Raw genomic sequence first — 19,162 nt, forward strand, 5'->3', positions numbered from 1 at the left:
TGAGCTGGAGATTTAGGTTAGTGGCACCATACCTGCCTCGCAAGTGCAAGGTCCTGAGTTTGATCCCCAGTACCAAAAAAAGAAAAAAGAAATTTGATACCAAAATGTTCACCAACAGTAACCTAAAAATTTTGTCTAGTGCCATTCATTTTTTTTTTTTTTGCATTCTAGAGATCTCTCTGTTGCCATCTATATTTATATTTTTGTGAAGCCAGATTTTTAAAATATTGTCACACTAGCCGGGAATGGTGGCACATCTTGTAATCCCAGCACTTGGGAGGCTGAGGCAGGAGGTTCACTCTGTGTTCGAGACCAGCCTGGGCTACATAGTGAGTTCCAGGTCAACTACATAGTGAGACCCTGTCTAAAAAAAAAAAACAAAAAAAAAAAACAAAACAAAACAAACAAACAAACAAACAAAAAAATATATATATATATATATAGTCACACTAAGTTGAAGAATCTTCCATGAAATGCCAGGCCTCTTTAATTCAGGAGAAATTTCTGAAATTAATCATCATTAATAGTATTTTGCAAAACAAGCCAGTGTTATAGTCCAAATCTAGATGTCCATCCAATGCCTCATATGTGGGACTTTCAAAAGTAATTGAATCATGGGCTAGGGATTTAGCTCAGTGGCTCCGTGCCTGCCTTGCAAGCACAAGGTCCCAGGTTCAATCCCCGGTGCCAAAAAGAAAAAAGTAATTGAATCATGGGGACATACAGCTAAATGCGATGTTAGGACATGGGCCAGGTCGGAAGAGGTGCGTAGGTCACTGGGGTCATGATCTGGAAATGTAGGTCTCCCTTCCTGGCTTCCTTCTCACTCCTGCTCCCCGGCTGCCACAATGTGAGCACCTTTCCTCCAAGGCAGGTCCTTCGCCCAGGCTGCTTCTGCACTGGAGCTGCTGACGGTGGACTGAAACCTCTGAAAAACATGAGCCCAAACAAACCTGTCCTCCTGTAATTTGTTGGTGTCAGGTACTGACAGCACTTTGAAAGCGACTGAGACACCCAGTGAGACCGGAGCAAATGTTCTTGTACCTACGTGATAATTGGTCGTGTTAATTTTACATTACCACAGAATAGATGTATGATGGAGTTGCCAACCAATTTTTCATAAATATTTTGATCATATTTTTGATGCTTAAACCAGATGTTTGTTTGCTGACAGAGTGACTAGAATATTCATATTCCCATTTTGCTCTCAAAAGAATATAATCATTTACCCACCTATTACGTAAGTGAAACCCTTTGATTCACTGAACTCTATTACTCAGTACTATAATTTTTTTTAAATTCAGTGACTGACCAGTCAGAATGGTTTCCACTTAGGTGTGTCCTCTGATTATGAGGAGGTTATTTCCAGCAGACACAGAAGGTTCAGAGCCCTCCCTGGAACTCTTCTCCCCACTGAGGCTGGCTCCGTGCCTTTTCTGTGAGCTGCAGGGCAGAGGCAAGGCTCTCTCTTCACCATCGGCCATTCCTGCTCTGTAACTTGTAGGCCAGTAAGTCTCAGACAATTGAACTGCTGATCTCAGAAGTCTTAATCTGCTGAGCCATTTGGAGGAAAATTACGGAAGCACACAAAACATGAGCTTTTTAAAAGTATCTGAAAAAGCTATTTTATCCTGTTGTCCCTAACCCAAAGAAAATACTTCCATTGTCAATATATTTAACTTATGCAAATATTGACAAGTATATCAACATAATTGCTATGGCTTAGATCTCAAAAGTCCTGCAAAAGCCTTGTGTGTTTGGAAGGTAATGGGATCATGGGGATGCTACTCATCGGTGGATTTGCGCATTGATGAGTACAGTAGGTGAGTGTGGCCCTAGGAGATGGGGCCTGCTTGGAGGTGGCCCACTGGGGGCGTGGCCTGGAAAGGCGTGTCCCTGTCCTTGGGTCCTCTCTTCTCTCTCTGTCTGCTTGCTTTCTGTCATGGGGTGAACATCCTTCCTCCACAGGGCCCTTGCACCATGCTGTTTATGTCTTGGAGCCGGCCAACCATGGGCTGAAAATGGGAGCCAAAATAAAGCTCTGCTCATTCAAGCTGTGAGGGTCAGGCATTGTGTCTCAGTGATGAGAAGGTGACTGAAACAATAATCCAGGCATTCATTTAATCATTTGACAAATTATAGATATAGATATAGATATAGATTGCTCATAATGTGCCAAGCTAATCCTACAGTTGGAATTGAGCAGTGAACAACTGGTCCACCCCAGTATGGAAGACGAACAAACAAACAAAATAAGTGTATTACAAAAAATAATGCAGAAAGTGGGATTAAACAGCAACCTTGAAGACCAAGGTAAAGGGTCTGAAGAGCTCTCACCGGATGACAACGTGACATTTTCCTGAAGGGATGAGAGATGTGCAGCAGGCCAGACTAGAGAGAGGGGAGAGTGGGGCTCAGGTTCAACGTCAGGAGGCTTTCCAGGGCACGCGGACAGCGAGGCAGGGCTGCAGTCGCAGACTGGGATAAGGACATGGCAGTGAGAAAGGGCTCGTCCAGAAAGGCTGCTGTGGACGTGTTGTCGCCTCCCCAGGGACTGAGAAATGCCACCTCATGAACTTGAGTTTGTTTGAAACTGTTGTTTGATTTCCAGGTCTAAGGCTAGGTAATACGGCCCTTCCAGTGGTTGCAAAGGTGTTTGTGGGCAGGGTAACCTGGGCAAAAGTCAGACTATAAGTTGCCATAAATGTCATCTAGTTCACCCCTCATCGTGTGGTAAGTTTCTGGACACCATGAGCTGGCAAATACTAAGGTAAAGAGCATGTGGTTTTATAAGAAAAGAAGTAGAAAAACAAGCTCATCACAGCTTTCTGGCCAGGGAAGTTTCACATCTTTGGAAAGATCCTGTGAGCCTGTGCATTTCAAAGTACGTGAAATGCAAACCAAAGTCATCTATCCTCCTTGCAAGGTCACAGTCCTATTGACTCGAAGAACAAAAATAATCAGTGGAGGCAGGAAGTCTCCTGAGGAGGCCAGAAGCCCAGGAACAGGGCCCTGTCCTGGTGACATTGATGCTACTCTCTTGGAATTCTCACATACATTTGTGGGTGGTGCAGTCATCATGTGGCTTGTGGCCTTCAAACTCATGACTTTGACCATTCAGCCACCACCTTATCAGCTACTCACATGAAGGAAAGCAAGCAGGGAAGGTGTAATGGACTGGTTTGCTAGACACCCAGAAAACTTGCTAGGACATTTTCACCACAGAAAGACCAACTGTCCACCCTCGTCCTAACATTCTACCTCCAGACTCCATAGTATATTTCATATATTTTCCATAGAATAAACTATTAAGAGAAGACAGTAGCTATAAAATGACTAGCAATTATGATAATGTTCATGTTAATAATAATTAATAATGAATAAATGACATTAATACAGCCTTAATAGTTACCCCGAATTTATAAATTCATGCTAAATTTATTAATTCTACTTCCATGGGGGGGGGGAGAGAGAGAGAGAGAGAGAAATAGCACAGGTACCTGGCAGTAGATTGGCAGTATATAAAATCCAAGCAGTTCCTTCCATTCCTGCAGCTTTATGATTCTATGCATATGATTCTGGAAGTATGCTATCCATTCATCTCACAAAATTAAATGTAATGCTACCCCATATTACAGACTTGCCTCACTTCGTGTAAAAATTACATTTCTGAAATGTCTTGTGTAAATTTAATTCAGAGGAAGTGAATTGCATTTTAAATATAGTAGGCTTGCTGGCTATTTAAAAGGATAGCATAATTAATCAGCTATATAATGCCTTTTTTAAAAGGTAAATAAGGATTTCTTTTTTCGTGTAAGGCACCTTCATATAGCTATGTGAGCCATAATAAAGCTCATTTTCATGGATGAATTGTGGATTTGCTATCTTTGCTTTTAAATAATGGTAGGAGTAAGAGTAGTGGCCACAGGGGCAGCAGTAATAATCAAAGTGTCCGTGGTAAGAGAAGGAGGAGGAGCCGTAGTAAGTTAATTAACTTAGCGGTCACACTGCTAGTAAGTCAGAGAAGCGATTCTGGACCTTGGTCTGTTTCTGCAGCCCACCCTATTAACACAGTTCTGTACCCTGAAATGACAAAACCTCACCGAGCCGATCTCTATTCATCAACCAGGTAGAGAATCTGTGTCAAAGATGTGCTGGTAGAGATCAGCGTATCTGCAAATAAATCTGCTTCCAAGTAAGATACCTCTACCAAAACTCATAAAAGATAATTAACCGATGCATTGTGCAGTATATTTACAGATGAATAAATTTCCACACATCTGTGTGTTAGTTATCAAGCCGAATAAACTTTTATTACCATTGTTTTCACTGGGGACTCCTCTGATAGATACACAGTGGTAGAGAAGGGGTTATTTCCAAGACTGGTCATAATTACTAAAGAAAAAATGGTCCTAAAGCATCCGCAACTTACATAACTTTTCAGGGACCCCTGCTTTTCCCTAACCCTTTCTTAGACTTTCTATACAAGTTTCCAAATCCTGATTCTACTGCATTGAAGGAGATTGATCCAGGGAGATCCCTCTCACACGGTACCCTATGCTCCCCTCCTTTGCTCTGTACGGCCACCCAGTGAAGGGAGAACCTTCCTCCTGAGCACCTGTGCTCGGACACCAGGCTATGCCCACCCAAGAGGGCCCTCACTGAAGCTCAGATGGAGGACCTCAGCCGCAGTCGGAAGCAGTGTGAGCTCAGCAGCCATGAAGCAGCACTCAGAGCAATCACCCAGTGATTCCCTCAGCAGGAGTTTTACCTTGATTCATAGACCAGCTTCCAAAATTCAGTGGGAACACTTACACCTGGCTAAGTAATGGCTCGGCTTTCCTCCATTATGCCCTTTTGCCGTGATGGCAGAGCCAACCAACCATCCTCTAAAACCTCCGAAACTTTCCTCATGTAAGTTGTGGGTGTGATGTTTTGTGTCCTAGCAATGACAAGCTGGTTAATACACCTTGATTGAAGGCTTCAAGTCTCTAGAAACTATTCAAGAGTGAATCTGTGTGTTTTTTAAAACTACCAAGGTTTTAGCAATTTATTACAGTAGACATAGAAACTGAAAACAGCGCTACATTCTTAGAGTATAAGTTTCTCTACCTACACAAACCGCATTAAAACTTGCAACATTGCTCCTGTATTACAAAATAATTCATTTAAGGTGAAATTCACTAAAGACAAAAGTTTCTCAAAGTTTATATTGGCTGGGTTTTTTTTTCTTATTTCCGATTGTCAAGGAGCAAGTGCACACGCAGACTCTTTAGTTAAAGTGGTCTTCGGGGTAAGAGACAGGAGGCCCTCACGGGTCAATGGGTCCCATGAGCTTAAACCTGTTTCAATGAATCCTATGAACTTAAACCAATGTCGTTTGTCCATAGTACTGAGATACTGAGAATTCATTTGTCATGAGGACATTCTTTTCTTGGAAAACAATGCTCACATTTTCCATGTTCAGACCACAAAAGCCCTCTGCTAAGATCGTAGCTAGGGTTAAAGCCCAATGCTGACTAGCAGATTCTGCTCTCTTAGCACCTTTCACTGGAGGGAGATTTCTGAATAACATCCAGAAGGTGCTTAATGCTGTGAATTGGGAACAGGAAGTTATACTATATTCGCTTAGTGAGCTGGATTACTAGATATATACTAATGTAGTATCTTTGGAGGCATAATGGGGATCTTGAGGAACATATTAGGGTATACCTGTGGCTGTCATGTATTATGTCCTTGTGAATTGATTTTGAACTTAAATCATTTGATGTCCCTTCAGGAAAAATGACTCCAGGACTATGCCCCCTTTCACCTTCACAATTCCTAACCAGTCAGAGGATAAAAAATAAACACAAACCAGACTTTCATATTTAGACATGAGAAGATACGTCTTCAGCTTATCCATCACCATCTAAAACTCATCGATAATATAACTTAGCACTGAGCTAAGTAATTTGAGCCCTAATGCTCATTTTCAAAAGCCCAATGCTCTCTGGCATGAAGGGGCTTAATAGATATGGTGTGAGCAAGTGAATGAACAAATGAATTCTTGAAAAAACCCCATGGAAGGTTCTTTGAATGTGTTTGTAGGAGGAATTGCCAACAACAGCACCTGGAAAGTTGCTTTAAAATTATAAAATCGATACACAGTGGGTGAGATCTTTCCTGTAGGTGAAGAACTTTCCTTAGGAACCAAACATCTCCCCTAGGAGAACATACAGACAGAAAGGAAAAAGCTAGAAGTCAACTACTCATGATGTTAGGGTCTCCAGAAGACCAGTTCAGTCTGAATGACTACACATGGGCATGTGATACAGGAAAAGGAGAAAACGGAGAGAATCATCCTGAAACACAGAAAAATGTAAAAGCAAATTCAAGTGGCATAGGTTGTCAAGAGATGTTTCTATAACAAGTGGATAATGACGGCTGTCCTCAGAAATTTGACACCCAAGTCCAGAAGGCCTTCTCCTTCAGTGATAAAACTAATGTTTCTAGCTGGAAGTGGCAGTGATGCCTGTAGCACTCTGGGAGGCTGATGCAGGAGGATCACAAGTTCAAGTTCAGCCCAGGCAACCTAGCAACCTAGTGAGACCCTGTCTCAAAATTAAAAATTTTTAGGGTGAAGGGAGGGCAGGGACAAGGGAAAAAAATGAGAACCAAGATCTGTCATGTAAGGGTACAAGATCCCAATGATAAATGTAACTGTACTGTGTACCTAAAAAGTACCAATAAACTCAATGAGGAAAAAAATTAAAATTTTTTAAAGGGCTGAGCGATATAGCTCAGTGTTGAAGCCCTGGGTTCAATCCCCATTCAGGACTGACCCCCCCAAAAAAAAACAGAAAGAAGAAAACTGACGTTCTTCTCCCCATCAGAGTTCAAGAGACTACTTTCTTGCTACACACTATTCACTGTTTGTCCTGCAGAAAGGGAAGATGGTGCTAGACTGATATGAGTGTGCTGTGAGGTAATTGTGTGTACATTGGCAAATGTATGTATTAGACCCAAGTGAGTCTGACAGAGCACAGTGGCTCTGCCTCCTTGGGTACAATCATGGCCATCGTTAATTACAGCGGTGTCAAAAACTGTACTTCTGGTGTGAACATTTAGTAAACATTCCCAGGGCCATCTCTTTATGGTACGTTTATTTTTTTATGGGTGGGGGACTAGAAATAGATCACTATTTTTCCAGGTAGTTTTGGGAAGGTTTGTGTGAATGTATGCACACGTGCATGTGCGTGCATTTGCTTTTTCCTGTGCATGTGCTTGTGTATGTGTTTGCAAGCAAAGGGCAAAGGAAGATAATCCTTAAACTACAGGCTGAGTATAAGCATACAGTAATGTCTCTAACAGAAGTATTGAGTGCATATATTGAATAAATATATAAATTTAAAAAGTCTTTCGTGTAAAAACAATCCTGACTTAGTTTGTTGCTCCATTTTTGGAACCGTTGGGTGATTTATAACTGAATTGATAATATTTTCTGTAACATAATTGGAGCATTTTTGATCTGTGTGACTTAGATAGCACTATACAGACTATAGTTGACCTTTAAATCTTCCTCCAGCTGGAAAGAACAATAACCTTAACACTGACGCTTTAAAAGTGCTCTTATCTGTCTTATTTGATCTTCACATCACCTTGTGAAGCAAAGTTACCACTGTCAGCAAGGGAAGAGACAGAATGGAGTGTGACAAGGTCCCAGGACAAAGATGAGACCTCAAGTTTCCAGACTCCTGAGTCTCCGGTCTTGTCTGCAGGACGAGGTGAATGCCCCAGGCCCACACACACAGCTGCCCTTGGCTACGCCACCTGTACTGCTCCCTTTGCTGCATCTCACGTGGGTAGAGCAGAGGCCGTGCAGGTTGATAGGAGCATCCTCATGGCCGCTGTCCTGGCACCACCTGGGCCCTGGAAAGGCCAGCAGTCCAGGGGCTGGGGAGAAGAACCCAGTGAGGATGCAGCCAAGCCAGCTCTAGGGCCGGTGCCTGCGTGCTGAGAGCCAACAGCAAAGGGAAAACACTTTCCACAGCGAAGAGGTGATGAGAAGAGAGCAGAAAGGCGGCCAGTGTGTGAGGGACACGAAGGCCCTGTGTGGACAACAGGCACTGCAGGGCTCCCCCCGAGTTTAGAGTGTAGGACTTTGGAAAAGCCCTGTGCCTCAGTGGTCAGTCCAGACCACTGTAGGGACTAGAAGGGAGAGGGAGGCCGAGGAGGATGGCCCAAGGCTGAGCGTGGCCGCGTGCAGATCTGGAGCAGGGGCCGCCTCTATTTGTACCCAGTCATCCATGACCTGAGCTGCTGCCTTCTCCTGCCAAGGCAGCCCCTGCCCAGGAGGGCAGCCCATTGCTGCCAATGGGCCAGTCTGTCCCCTCCATCCAGCTCTCGGGTATGGGCAACTGCTACAATGAATCTCTTCTAGGGAATGAACCTGAACGTCCAACATCTGCCCATCTGTGACCAGAGGAAGGTCACAAGGTGACCTTAAGTCTGGAAGCCAGGGTGCGTAGGTGGACGACAGCAAACTCAGGCAGCAGGTGTGCTCAGAAGGTGGGCTTTAGTCCTGTTCAAGAACACCTTGGATCAGGGGTAAAGCTGGGAGGTTTATGAGGGCTATGGCTTTGCAGCTCAGAGTTGAGTGTCTTCCTCTAAATTTAAATGAAGGCTGCCTCTAGGATGGGATCATAGATCCACTCAACATGGGGACAGCACTCTCACAGGGAGTCTGTGGTAGTCTCAAAGCTCTCATTGTGTTCATCCAGCCAGAGCTTTGCAGCTGGAAATCTTTCTGATCCCTGGACTTCTACACCAGCCATCACTGTGACCCCTGAATGACCTTAAGGCAGTGTGCCTGCCCCAAGCACTAGTGTTTCCCCTCACGTTCCAATCTGTTGCACAGTGCATGGCCCAGGCCTGAGAAAAGTCCATGGCTAGAAAAGAGAACAAAAAGTTGCAGGCAGAGGCAGGCAGGGCTTTGGAAGGACAGCGCTTTCCTTCAAAAGTTGGCGCCAGACTAGAGGCAAGAAAGGTCTGGCTGGGCTGGGGGTAGGAAAAGTGTCACACAAGAGACACTACAGGAGCCATGAGGGGTGCAAGATTCAAAAAGCACTGTTGGGGATCTAAAGATGGTTTCTGGGTTATAAACTGAATGTCCAGTAATATCATCAAAGTGAGCAGACTGGAGGCTAAATTTCTCATCTGCTTCCTCTTGTGGTGAAGCATGAGACTCTGAGCAGAGACTTGTCCCTATGGCACTTTCCCTAGAACTTTGGAGGTCACAACTGCCGCACATGGAGTTGTCACGAAGAAGTCCAGAAAGGAGAAACCATCTGGCTGTGGTCACCGAGAGCACCATGGCTTCATGCTGTCACTACCTCCCCAAAACTCACAGGGTGGCAAGCATAACCTTCAAGAAGGGAAGCAGAAAGACAACACACTGGGAAGGTAATCAGCACCAGAATCTTGCACGTGTTGGAATCCTCAGGATGGTTTCACAAGACAGAGTCTCCTGGCAAGTACTCCTTGCATGTTACCAGGGATCCCAGCCTAGCAACTCCAGAAAGTTCCCGGCAGAAGGAAGAGCAGGAAAGGTGGCTGAGAAGGAGCTGAGGCTGGGGTTGAAGTTAAAAGCTGGAGAGCAAGGCCAGTCCCCACATGACGAAGCAGTCGTCACCTCAGAGCGGAAACCCTCCACCTTCTCCCTCTGCTCTGCGGCATGAAGAAGCTAGAGTCGTAGGGACTGGATTGCCCCAATTAAAAGCCAGAGCATACAATCTGACAAAGGAGACACAATATGAAACAAAGACTTCCCTGACTGTCTAGATGCTTTCTGGGAAGAACCAACTTCAGGGACATCTGACCCAGTCACACAACAACTTGAGTTTGGGAAGCCCCAGGTTTGATTTGATGCTCTGTTGTCATCTTCAGATTATTAATAACTTCCAAACAAGATGCCCCACATTTTCATATTTGCCAAAATCTTGCAAATTTTATACCACTGCTGTTTCTAAGTAAGATTACTTGATTGTCTAACATAAATATCCCTTTCACGTATATGAGGTTTTTTTTTCATAAACTAAATTACTATTTACCACCCCTGTTATTTGCCTTGAACAGGGCTGGGCATGCAGGTGGTGCCCACATTCTAGATTGCTCTTATATGGCTCTGTTTGTCTATTAAATCACTCAACAAATATTTATAGTAGGGAAAAAATCTGAGCCAAACTGATCACTACACGATGACCCACAAAATCCTTTAAATTAGAAGGTTAAAAACAGGTACAGCGATGGCTTTTAGCAGGAGGCTGTCACTGGGGTCAGGCTGGATTTTCAACCTCCATCCCTATGAGTAAAATGATGACCCCAAGAGGAGCGGACCACGCTTTAAAAAGGAAAAGCAGGACAATGTGTACAAGCGTATGTCATAGCAGTGCCAGCACAGGCTCTTTTCCCATTATCTGCTCTCATGGGAGCCCTGTTTGGGGCCAGGAATATTAATGCTTGGCTGCTTCCTATTTCTCTCTTGACAGGAGTGAGTAATGCTGAGGCACGGCAGCCAGGAAAGTCTCCCCACTTCAGTGTGAACTGGGTTGTGGGCAACGCAGACCTGGAGGTTATTAATGCCACAACCGGGAAGAGGAACTGCGGGGGTTCATCCAGGCTCTGCAAGCACGTGTTCTCTGCCCGGTGGGCACAGCTGTATGGTAGGGTAGGTGGCACCTGTCTTTGCTAGGGAGAAAATGGCTGCAGCTGGACTCAGACTGAAGCCCTGAACAAGCTCACGGGTGTGGGCCATCTTTAGGTCTGTGATGAGGGTACTGCAGCTTGCAAAATCCAATTACCACTGTGCTCACACACACACACACACACACACACACACACACACACACACACAGCACAGCCCAAGCCAGTAGCATTTCCCTTGTAAACTTAAGACACTGCTACCCAAGTGCTGGGTCCCCAGACCAGCAGCATTAGAGTTCAGGAAGTGTGGCTCTAAGAAATCAAGTAACAAAGGAGTTTCTTGGTGAAAACCTAATGTAGCTACATAGCTAAATAGCATGCCAACTACTTCACCCGAGGTATCATTAGAAAGGTATACACAGAAAAGAAAAACTGGAAACAAAGTCTTTGTAAATAGGGAAGGGTGGAGGGGGTGAAGGGAAGGCAGGGGAATGGGGAAAAAATAAGAGCCAAGATATATCACATAAAGGTACAAGATCCCAATGATGAATGTAACTGTACTGTATACCTAAAAAGTACCAATAAATTCGCTACCCACTTCAAGCCCCTAATCCTCTCCAGAAAGAAAAAAAAACAGTCATATTCTCATTAGTCTTTCCCACTTCTAATGAAGCAAGATTTCCTCTGAGTCTCTTAGACGTGACTCCTCCTCTATTCATGTTAGAACCCTCGCAGAATTCCCTTAATAACTGGGTGTCCCATAGAACCACATGATAGAACCTGTTGCTCTTTATAAGATTGCTCTTTTGTTTTAAAGAAAAAGTGAAGGCTGAGCCCAGAGTTGGTGTTCTGTATGTAAAAACTCTGGTGGAGGCTCCTATTTCTGCTGGCAATTGATATTCTCTCTCTCTCTCTCTCTCTCTCTCTCTCTCTCTCTCTCTCTCTCCCTCTCCTGTCCACAGCTGAGCACACGGATTCCAATTCATGGAGACACACCATCCATGTACTGTGAGGCCAAACTGGGGGCGCACACTTACCAGTCTGTTAAACAGCAGCTGTTCAAGGCTTTTCAGAAGGCCGGCCTGGGCACCTGGGTGAGGAAACCACCAGAGCAAGATCAGTTTCTACTAACTCTCTAAACCATTAGACTCCTTTGCTATCAGACCACAGCGAAACACCTGAAGAGGATGGAGTCATGCGTGTGGAGCAACATGGCGTGTCCACTGTTTTGCAGAATTCATTTTCCTTCAGTGTTCCAGAAGCACACAAGTTCCGTGTGTGGATGAGTACCTAGATTTGAATTCAAGACATGTTGCTTTTTCCCAAGTGGCTACTCCTAAGAACCCCATCCACCATACCTAGAGGTACAAGTGCCATTGTATTAGTTCCATCTCTTCTTGGTGGTGTCAAAGGAAAAGCTTCTATTTCAGTGAAGGGAACTGAGTTTCAGCCTTTACAAGTGGTACTGAAGTGTGGCCAGTTATAAACGGGCCCCAGCACCATCCCCTGGCTTCTCTCTCTTACCATAAACCTCTCTAACGATGGGTTTGGGTGTCACTAGCACAAGTTTATGTGATGCTTGTAGATATGCCACAAGTGAAAAAGAAAAGTCATGGGCTCCCCCCAAAGAAACCAACAGGAATGCTCTATTCTTTTCATTATTTATCTAGATGTCTTTCTCCATCTTCTTTCAAAGAGGATTTGAGATGAACAAAACTAAAGAACAACTAAAATAAGACCAGATAAATGAAAACCATTCTTGAAACACAAAGGAATAGTTGCCCACGGCACCACTGAGTTATAATCTACGATATAAGAAAACCATTTCTAAAACTCCTACTATGTGAGCGTTGCAAACCAGCACATGCCTATTCAAACATAACATTTCATTCCTTTCAGTAGATAATGATAGGCATTGAATTTTGAGTTATATAAAGTTTAGCCACTGACCTACCACCTCCCTGCCAGGTCATAAGGAAACTGTTACACCAAATTCTGATTCTTTAACTAAATATTTATAAGAAAACAAGCAGCCAAAAATCCCACATTCAAAATGATCTTTATGTCTGAGGTTTTATTTTAAGTTTTCTAACCACCATCTTACATAACTAAAGAACTAACTTACAAAATGCAATAGGCAGGCGTTTAGAACAAGCATCAGACCAAGTCCACAGCTGGACACATGACATTTAGAATTTAGTCCACAGCACTAGTCCTGAGAGGTGCTAGATTCAAGCCAGGGAGAGGTATACCTTTAATATATATTTTATCAACGTGTGTTCCTTGAATTATTTTCATTTTACCGCTGAGAATACATCATGCCAGGTCTCTAGTTTTTCCCACTAAAAGAAATACTATCTGCAATTACATTATGTTAAATAAGCACACATAGCAGTAGTCATCTCCAGAGCATAGCTTCCCAGTTAGAATTCCAGGTGACTGCCCTACAGGAATGCAAGAATTACATCGTGCTATATAGAGTCTAGTATAAGTGGCAAATATCACAACAGTGAGGCAAAAAAGGAGACAGAGTTGTAGCTATTTGAGACAAGAGACAGGAAGTAGAGATATTAGTATGAAAATAGAAACTTTTCTTGGCACTTGACACAAGGTCGAATTTATCACTAAAGTCCTTTTAGAAAAGGAAATGGGCACTGTAGTAGACAACTTCCTTAAGATAAAGTTTTGAAAGATATGAGCATGATTTGCATCTAGATGATTCATAATAAGAAATTTCATTAAAAATAGAAATCGAAGAAAAAGAAATCCTGCTTCCATGTAAAGACTAAGATCAAAGAACCAATTTGTATCCATTTCTGAAAGAAACCTTAGAAAAACCACAAAACCTTGAGAGCCAATTGTGGCTTAGATATTGACTCAACCAGCGGAAATCTAGAGCCAGTCTCTAAAAGTCTAGAGGTATAGTTGGTTTCTGGTTCAAATCTAAGACCCTAACCTCGAATTACTGATATCCTGAGCTGTTGCTTGGAGAATGAGTCACATCACTATGCTCCAAACAATGTTCTTTGTAGAATAAGAAGATTAGAAGCAGTAGCAGAGAATTAATTATGGTGGAAAGAGGCAGGTGTGGTGTCCCCAGAAGGGCTCAGCTAGAGCTCCTCATATGATCTTATTCAAGGGACATAGAAAGCAACTACTTTCCCAATAATGAACATCTTTACATAGCTCAATTGAAGCTGTGTGACCCTGACTCACTTTGGCTAGGCATTGGGTCTCCAAAAATAAGCCAGACCAAATTAAAACATAAATATCTACTTGTGAGGAAAGCCACCCACTGATTCCATTCTACCCCTTAGCACTAACATGGAGAGTGACTTAGTAAGTCCGTATGAGATGCCCTGGAAGGAGATATGAAGGCTTTGCAAAGCACTGTAGCAAGAGAAGAGTTTTCCACACAGGCAAAAGTAAGTTTGAGAAACTGGGACTTTTCCAAGGACATATCTGATGTGAGATCAAAAGGGGAATGGGCATGTGGAAGATCTCAGGATCAGACAGTGAAAGGACAAAAAGTATTGAGCCAAGCTGTGAAGCGCAGTATGCTGGGAAGCCAAGGGCTAAGGAAAGACAGTCTTCATGGAGTGGGGGACTGAAGGGGAATTAAGAGGAAGAATGAAAGGACTCGATGCATTTATTCTCTAAAGCAAGCAGGAAGCCAAATTAAGACTGCACCCCATAACCAGATGGTGTTATATATGTGCTGCTCCTGACTGCAGACGCCTGACCCCTTAGAAGTGGCCAGTTGCAGGATTCTGACGCAGTGTCTGGTGCAGCTAGACGGGACAAATCATGTTACTCCCAAGACAAGAGGACTGATAGTGGAAGCCTGGGTATCTCCTTCTCACGTCAGTGTTTAAGAACATCCCAACACTACTTTGAGGCCAGGTCAACCTTGCCTTTTTTGACTGCTGAATTATTCTTAAAAGCAGCTCACACATACCTCCCCAAGGGAGATTTCTTTAAGCAGAACAAAACACAAAGAGCTGGGGTGTAACTTTTAATCGCTGTGAAAAAACAGAACTGGGCAAAACAAAATAAAGATGAACAAAACATAAAATCAAAGAATGCGCAGGCACCTACATTACCTTACTACCCCCCATCCATCTGATTTGCCTCAAAACTACCACCCCCGTAATCCTTTGTGCTTCATATTACAAAATAGCTCAAACTCATTAACTTTCAGTTTTTCTGTATTGTGTATTCATACCTATTTAGCTCTACTACTAAAGTCCAAATAAAATCAGCATCGTGCTTATCTGCCTTCAAAACACACATTGCTTTCCTACTGGGGGGTTAAGCAACTTAAGGTTTCCTGCCTGGTTCTTAGTCAAAAAGTCAGTGTCTGATCATTTGTGAGCCTTTTTGCAGGACTGGTCCCAGGGCAAAAGGCCAAGAGGCCGTACAGGTTCTGCTCGTCCTTCTCCAGCACAAGGTTTCACAGCAATGTATAACATCAAATTGTTCAATTTAGGATTTCCTTGGGTTTTGTTTTCACCAACAAAAGGATTTGTGAGTCTACAACTACTGTTCCCTTTTTTATTCCTGTGATTCTCCTTAAATCTGTATATATCTCTCACACCACTACTGATTTTGTGATGCCTTGTGGTTTCCCAGAAATGTTAAGCTGAGTTGTTTTTCAAACAAATACATAGTTCATATTTTTTCCATACAATTTCTTTTTCACAGGAAATTGTTCTTATCAGTAAAATTAAATTTTTTTAGTACAGTGTTTACCATATCTGGAGAGCCATAAGCAGTAAATATATAGTATATCAATGCCCAGAGTAGAATAGTTAGAGTATTTTGATAAAATCCTATTTTTAGATTATAAATTTCAAGATGACTCTATAGTACCTTGTTTAAAAATATTAAAAAGACAATTGAGGCTTAAATAGAGTAAGAATTTTTAATTTAGGGAAACTTAAATGCTTGTTTTTTAAGAAGCCATCTAATGAAACAATCTAATTGGACAAAAATAAAATAAGTATCGCTTTCTAACAGTGACCAAAAGGATGTTAGAAAAAAGTCTATCTTTTTATGTACTACCATTTTATTGCTATAGCACCTCTTTCAGCACTCAGCAAAACTGATGTACCTTCGCTGGCTTCTCCATCACCATTCTGTCATACAGCTTGCAGAATCCATAGTCTAAGTCCAGGAGTAGGAAATCCACTGTCCTACACGTGTGGCAGCACCATCCCCACTTTGAGTTTCTGCAGAGTTCATGGTTGGAGCGGAGAATTAAAAGCTCTGTGCTACAGGAAAGGTCCGTGGAGTAGCTTCTAGCTGGACAAACCCACCCCGCCCCCGAGGTCCTTCCTGCAGGAAGTTTGTGTCTCGCACAGGCAGTGTGGGGGCGAATGGGCAGGGGACAAGGAGGAGGATGCAGAAATGGAGACCGCGCGTGTCGCTGTCCTTGGTTCTGACTCTTGTTGACCGCTAGAGCGCGGCTATTTCTGGGTGCTCTGGGATTTGGGCGCCTCTAAACTTCTTTCATAAATTCTGAATCAGAAAAAGTAAAAGATGGCGAGAACAAGCAGAGACAAAGAGACCATCCACGCAGACCACCAGAGATACAGCCTTGGAGAATAATCAGAGCTTTGTTCCCACACGGTTTCTCCCACCTCTCAGCTCTACAGAGGTGACCATCGCCACACTCTTTGCTCATTTTTCCACCAATTCTACCTCTTTGGGTTTCTTTCTCAGCTGTTACTCTCCCTAGCCTCCCTCTTACACTTCTTATTGTCTGATGTTCCCTAGCCCTGAACTTTTTCCCCTTTTGTTTTGATTTCCTGATGTAACAGAGAGGAATGAAGTTTCAGGCATGCATCTGCCCCTGAGCTGATCTATGCAACAGGTTGGTGCTCAAGGTGAGGATGCCCCTGAGTGCTCCAGTGACACCTTGGCTACAGGGATTTCTGATGGTCTTTTTGGACTCCTGATTTCCATCCAATCCGACCTCCCACCAAAAAGAACACAGAGGATGCATTTCTAGAAATTTAGACCAAACAACATCATCCCTTCAGGGAAATGTGTACTGTATCAAACTCTGGGGAAGGAAGTACCTTATTCCCCCCAACTCATCATTTTGAATTCAAAGTTGGAGAGATGAAGTACCCTTTAAAAATAAACATAAAATTATCTGGATTCTATTGCCTCTTTTCACAAGGCACTAGATTTCTATCATTCTGCAGTACATGCATAAGTAAAAATGAAATCTTTCCCAGCAGTGCCCACTTAATTTTCAGCATTTTTTAAGCAAAGTGAACTTAATAAATAGTAATTCTTAATTGAAGGTATATACATAAAAAGCATGATTGAATGGCAATATTGTACCAATGGATGTACATTTGTAATATTTGTAAAAAAAAAAAACACAAAACCTTACAATAGGAATTTACATATGTTAATTTGCCTCTAAGTCCTGTAAATTGCACTTCGGTGACATCTGATAAGTGAATGTTTCTGTTAAGTGAATAAAAATATCAATTAAAATTGTTCTTTCCTGGATTGTTGAGCCTTTTTGATTTGAGAAGAATTCTCAATGCCTTGGAAACCTATAATGTGTGGGTTTAATTACAGCCAGAGGAGGGTCTGCTCATTCCAGAGAAATGGCATATTCAGCTCTAAAACATTTTTCTCTTTATAATAGTTATGTTAATGGAAGATACCAGAGCAACTCTTACTAGCCAAGATGTTGCCCTTATAAATTCAATGTAAATGAACTAGTTAAAGTATCATAAAACTAGAAATGAAGAGACTTACCTTCTAGCCTTGAATCAGCATCTTATTAACTGCATAAAATTAATCATTGTATGCATGACTTCACACCTTCATTTCCTGTCAGGTGTGGGAAACAAGACATGCTACAACTTCACAGGACTGTCAAAGGGAGTCAATGAAGTAAAAATGTTACAAAGCTTTGGGAAGTTAAGGCATTATAAATATTTAATATGTCCTGAGTTTTCCACCCAAATTTGCCATCTGTAACATATGAAGTATGAGTGTAGGTGAAAATTTTCCTGTAGAATACTAAACCAGATGGATACTGAGGTATAAGAAATACTTAAAACTATCATTTAAAGATGCTCATAATCTAAATTCTACATAACATCGCATGCCCTAAATATTCCAGAGTTTAGTTGAGAATTTTCCCAATATACATTTTGCTCCTTTCCAGGGACATAAGTTTGAACATAAAGGAAGGGACATAAGTTTGCTAGCTAAAGGGACTTCTATTTTCATTTTTCTCCCTAGGAACAGACAAAATTACAAAAATGATAATAATAGGTTTTGTATGCTATCACTTGAGTGATCGTGGGTAAGATTTCTTGTATGAAAATATTCCCTTCATCTATCAAAGTGTCTGAAATTCTCCCATACTTTCCCTTCAGTACAGGCTATTTCTTCCATTTTTTAAATCTACATTAGTCTCACATTAACCACAGTGATGCTAACACAAGTGAGAGTACACATGAAGTCTCAGGCAAAAGATAGAGTTTGGAGATCTAATACATCCCAGAAACATTTTGGTGCCTTTCCTTTGTCATCAGACAGGGGAGCATTTCCTCTCAGTCTTTGTTATAAAGAACTTATCTTTTTAAAAGTCTGATAGTAATCACTTCTCTGCCTTTTGGCTAAGATCAAGTGTAAAGTCTGTTAGTAAGTTACCCCTTCTTGAGGAAATAATAAAGGGCCATGGTTATTAGTAGGAAATAAAGGAGAGTTGAAAGTGTAAATGAGGATCAAGACAATTCTCAAATGCATCTGGGTTGCGATATGCCTCAGAAGTTATTGCCCAAATCATCAAGCTCTGAAAATATAAGATTTTAGTGGCAGGGATTATACATTGGCTATAGAAGAGAAACGTCTCCAGACTATTCTTTTTGTGGCTTTCCAAAAATGTTCTCAGGGTATTTATTCAACATCTTCTGTCACTCACAGAGGACCACCTCCTATCGGGAAAAAAAAAATACAGCATACTTGGAAATGAGAGGTCTGAGTCTCAGTAATCTCTTTAAACTTAATGTTTACTGAAATCACTCTTCCAGCCAGCCAGTCCCTTCCTTCACTAGCCTGGGGTACAAGTTCATTTCTTTGTGGTATTTTTCTTACTTGCTCAGAATGCTTTTTAAAACATGAAATGTGAGTTTTATGATATATTATCTTAGTAAAAGTTTTCGGCTAAGTGCATGTTCCCAAGGAAAGTAACTGGAATCTACTCTGATCCTTAAATTTTTATAGGTGTGCATGAGGGCTGAAGAACAAAATGGCCATGGCAGTGGTGTTTTAAGGTCTAAGATTGATCACACCCTAGTTCACTTTGGAACTATTAAATCAGGTTCCTTTAGTCTGCTTTAACTTGATGACAGAAATACACTCTTCCAAGTGAGTTTCAGAAAGCCATTATCCTTAAAGGGCCAGCTTTCTAAAAAGGTCTTTTTAACAATGAAGATAAAAC

General features: G+C 42.2%; 1 protein-coding gene across 3 annotated transcripts in view; it reads left to right on the forward strand.

The window, feature by feature from the left end:
- The window catches only part of Adarb2 (adenosine deaminase RNA specific B2 (inactive)), a 224,822-nt gene extending 207,746 nt beyond the window's left edge, over positions 1 to 17,076 (forward strand). For 2 of the 3 annotated variants that reach the window (XM_033761829.1, XM_033761831.1), the window contains exon 9: positions 9,265 to 9,951. In XM_033761829.1, coding sequence (XP_033617720.1) covers positions 9,265 to 9,719 — 455 coding nt within the window. In that variant the 3' untranslated portion in view covers positions 9,720 to 9,951. Of the gene's footprint in view, positions 1 to 9,264; positions 9,952 to 10,529; positions 10,709 to 11,645 lie in introns of those variants that run through there. The other variant, XM_033761832.1, reaches the window with a different exon arrangement.
- The last annotated feature ends 2,086 nt before the right edge of the window (positions 17,077 to 19,162 follow it).

Source organism: Fukomys damarensis, unplaced genomic scaffold, assembly GCF_012274545.1.
Source record: "Fukomys damarensis isolate Sample0158 unplaced genomic scaffold, DMR_v1.0_HiC HiC_scaffold_10, whole genome shotgun sequence".
Taxonomy (NCBI): domain Eukaryota; kingdom Metazoa; phylum Chordata; class Mammalia; order Rodentia; family Bathyergidae; genus Fukomys; species Fukomys damarensis.